The following is a 4158-nucleotide window of genomic DNA, read 5'->3' as shown; positions in this document are numbered from 1 at the left end:
CCAATGCCCATCATGTAGCTGATGCTCATCATGCTGCCAATGCCCATCATGCAGCCGATGCTCATCATGCATCCCCCACGCATTGCCTACGCCATTAAATCCATTTAATAATAGATTAAAAATATTATAAAAATAAAAACATAAACACAGAAATTACAAAAAAAATACATATGAGTTTTTTTTTTTTTTTTCTAATCTTCCTTATAAATATAGAAAAATGAATCATATAAAACATATCATTATTCATTTATTTACATTTAAAATTATTGATTCAGTATCTTTAATTTATTATACATATATAAAAATAACTTACAACTTTATTAATAAACATATATGTTTATTAATTCATCTTTTGTAATTTATAGGATAGCGATTTTTTTACTGTCTGTATTTTTCTTTTTTAATTATGTTTTAATTTTATTTTTATTATTGTTCTTTTTATAGTATTATTTTAAAACAAAATGTATTTTCTAAGAATTTATAATAATAATAAATATAAATTTTAATAAAAATTATATTTATCTTATACAATATGAACATAAAGTACAACATTAATATATAGCTTTAATATTTTTATTCCTAATCATGTAAATCTTAAATTTTTCTTTTTAAACATATGTTAAATATCTATTTCTCATTATATATAAGAACATATTTATTAAAATGGAAAGAAAAATAAAATTCATACAAATCTATTTTTTTTATACTTATATATATATATATATATATATATATATATATATATATTTATATTTATATGTTATATATTTATGAAAATCAATGAATCTATTTTTTTATACTTCTTGTTATAGTACTACATAAATGATATTATTAAGAAAATCTTATAAATATATATATATATATATATATATATATATATATTTCTTGTGAACTAAATAAGCGTATATTATATTTAAAAAAATGTGCTTCCATGTACTTAAAAAAAAAAATTAATTTAAATAATTATATTATTATATATATTCATTTATATTCTGTACACACTCATTTGAGCTAAAACATGTGAATATAAATTAGTTAATCCTATAAACAATTTTAAAATAACAAGAACATAATATACACAAAATATCAATTAAAATATATAAAATTTTGTATATATATTGCGCAAACTTTTTTTTGTGTATTTAATTATTTATACTCTTCTTAAATATATATATATATATATATATTTATAATTTATTATATAGAATATATAATTTAAGATACTTTCACAATATTATCATATAATTCATATTCATATTCTTTATATAATTGGTTTTTTAAAAGTGTCAAATTTACTTAAACACGAATATATATATATATATATATATTTATAATTTATTATATAGAATATATAATTTAAGATACTTTCACAATATTATCATATAATTCATATTCATATTCTTTATATAATTGGTTTTTTAAAAGTGTCAAATTTACTTAAACACGAAAATAAATATATTTTTATTTTAACAAGTTTAACTCTTTTATTAAGTAATTCATAAAACTTTATTATTATATTCATATGATACATGTAATAATTTCACTACAATAACATAGATGTTTTTTTCCCAATATCCTTCAGGATTTTTTTTTTTTTTTTTTTTTAGGTAGTCCACAACAATGTGGTAATATAACCTTTTTGTATTTAGACAAACACACTTCTTCATAATTTTCTAAAGTACATATTATATCATCCCCTGCTAATTTACATACATCCAATTTTTGAATCCATATATTAATTAAAACTTTACGTGCTATATTTTTTTTTAATCCCTTAATAACTATGTTATTTCATGTTTATTTAATTCTCTTGTAAGATCATTATAATTTAAATTTCTTAATGGTGCCTTAAACTTATTATTAGAATCATTAAGCTTATGTTTATTTACATCAGTATTATTTAATGTTTTTATAATACTATCAACTTTTCCATACCTTAAATTCTTATATTCTCGGTTTTTTTTTTTTTTTTTTTTTTTTTTTTTTTTATAACCTGTTTGTTTTTTTTGGCATATTTATTAACTGGTTCATCATGTGATGCTTCATCAGAATCTTCTTGACGTTGTGTTACACCTTCTTCTAATGTATCATAGCATATGTCTTTCTTAAGTTTTCCTGAATAATATTTTTTATATACTCCACTCGGTTGATGATAATAATTTCTGAGTGCTGCATATATACCTATATAATATTCAGATAAATTTCTATGAACAAATGAAACAGATATTAAATCTAAGATAATATTTTCATAATTTATATGTACATTCTAAAAAAAAATATATATTCATAGAGTATATTAATTATATACATATGTTTGTATTCAAAAACATTTTAAAGACCTCATAATTTTTTCCAATTAAACATAATATTTAATTTCACAATCGTTAAAAATAAACAATATTATTTTATTATATATATATATATATATATATAATAACAAATCAAAAGTTTTACACATACGATACATAGTTTTTCTGTGAATTTTTATTGAAAAAAAATAAAAAAATATTTTAATAAAAATATGAGTGACAAATAAAAATTAATAACTAATGTCATAATAAAAAGAAAAAGTACAAATGATTATGTTAGAAATAAAAAACAATTTGAACAACCAAATAGAAAAACATAATATAGTCAAAAATATTAGAATTATAAAAATGAAGAAATATATGTCAACAATATGTATATGAAAATATAAAGTAGAACTAATTTTTTTTTGGTAATTAAAAATATTAAATAAAAATAAATACATATACATTATTTCTATATATATATTCCATAACATCTTATCCTTTTTTTTGTATTTTTTATATATTCAGTAAATATTTTTATATTCTTTTTTCTTATTTGATATACCAAATAATTTTATTTCAAAATATTATAACAAGTTTTATATTTTTTACAGATAATATAATAATAAAATAAAATAATAATTGTAATGAAAAATAAAAACAACATTTTCTATATACTAATAAGAAAATATATACATTTATTTCAAAATATAACAAAAAATATAATATATATTAAATATGTACTTATTTTTTTGTTGCTACCATATAGACAAAAAGAAATAAGTTATCGCAAAATAGAAAATATATTGAAATATAAATAAATCATGAACGCATTATTTTTCCCCCCCCCCTTTTTTTTATAAGAATATTCATCAGAATATAAATCTTTAAATGTATTTTCCCATATGATCAAAATAACATAATAATTCTATTTTTTAGTAATATATTGCAACAATATGAAAATGAATTTGCACAAAAAATTATTTGGTTATTTAATAACTGCTTATATATATATATATATATATATTCATATATTTTCATAAATAAAATTTTATTATCTTTTAAACATTCAATTAATTTATAACATAAATAATCTCAGTGGTTTAAAACATTTTATACCTAAAAAAAATATGTAAAATTTTTTTTTATTTTCATTTTTTTTTTTTAATTACTTTTACCATAATCATTTTGTTCCTATTCCTGATTAAATTTGCCTTTAATTGAAATAAACTATAAATTTAATATATATTTTTTTTAGTTAATATTAAAACCGAAACTTGTATATATTATATATATATAGCATATTGATATTTTATATAATCAAATAATATTCATATATACATATTTTATATACATATATATATATTTAAAAAATATTATAATAGATAAAAATTACATAAATAACATATTCTTAATAATACATAAAATTTTTAAATTTTCTTAAAGAATAAAATAAAACAATTCATATTTTATTATTCATATATATTTTAATATATATTATATATATATTTATATATAAATACATAATTTATATATCATGATAAATAATTATTTCAATAAATTCTTTTTATATATTATAAAAATATTACACATATTATGAATAGATTTATATAAAAAAAAAAAAAAAAAAAATGGTATTACAAATAATATTAAATACACAAAAAAATAATCATTTTATAAACATTCGATTTAATCTTCATATTTTTTCTTATATATTTAGAAGATTATTATTTTTTTTTTATTTTTTTTACAAAAATATTCACAAGATAATAAATGTAATTATAATTTTTTTAAAAAATTCCTAGTAATTTTGATAATTAGAATTATGTGAAATACTTCTTATTAAAAATATTTTTTTAACCTCTTA

At 16.0% G+C, this 4158-nt stretch overlaps 1 protein-coding gene and 1 pseudogene across 1 annotated transcript in view, besides 1 other annotated feature; one reads left to right on the top strand and one right to left on the bottom strand.

The window, feature by feature from the left end:
- PRSY57_0831100 (histidine-rich protein II, putative) overlaps positions 1-98 on the top strand; it is a gene marked incomplete at both ends in the record, with an annotated part of 712 nt that extends 614 nt beyond the window's left edge. The window contains one exon of the mRNA XM_020114756.1: positions 1-98. Within this exon, the coding sequence (XP_019970596.1) occupies positions 1-98 (98 nt within the window).
- A 1258-nt stretch (positions 99-1356) lies between these two features.
- PRSY57_0831000 (exported protein (PHISTa)) lies at positions 1357-2266 on the bottom strand (annotated as a pseudogene; the record flags this gene model as incomplete).
- Positions 1357-2266: a sequence feature.
- Positions 2267-4158: the final 1892 nt, after the last annotated feature.

Source organism: Plasmodium reichenowi, chromosome 8 (genome assembly GCF_001601855.1).
Source record: "Plasmodium reichenowi strain SY57 chromosome 8, whole genome shotgun sequence".
Classification (NCBI taxonomy): domain Eukaryota; phylum Apicomplexa; class Aconoidasida; order Haemosporida; family Plasmodiidae; genus Plasmodium; species Plasmodium reichenowi.
Note: the sequence above shows the minus strand (reverse complement) of the source record. Positions and strands in the feature narration are given on the sequence as shown.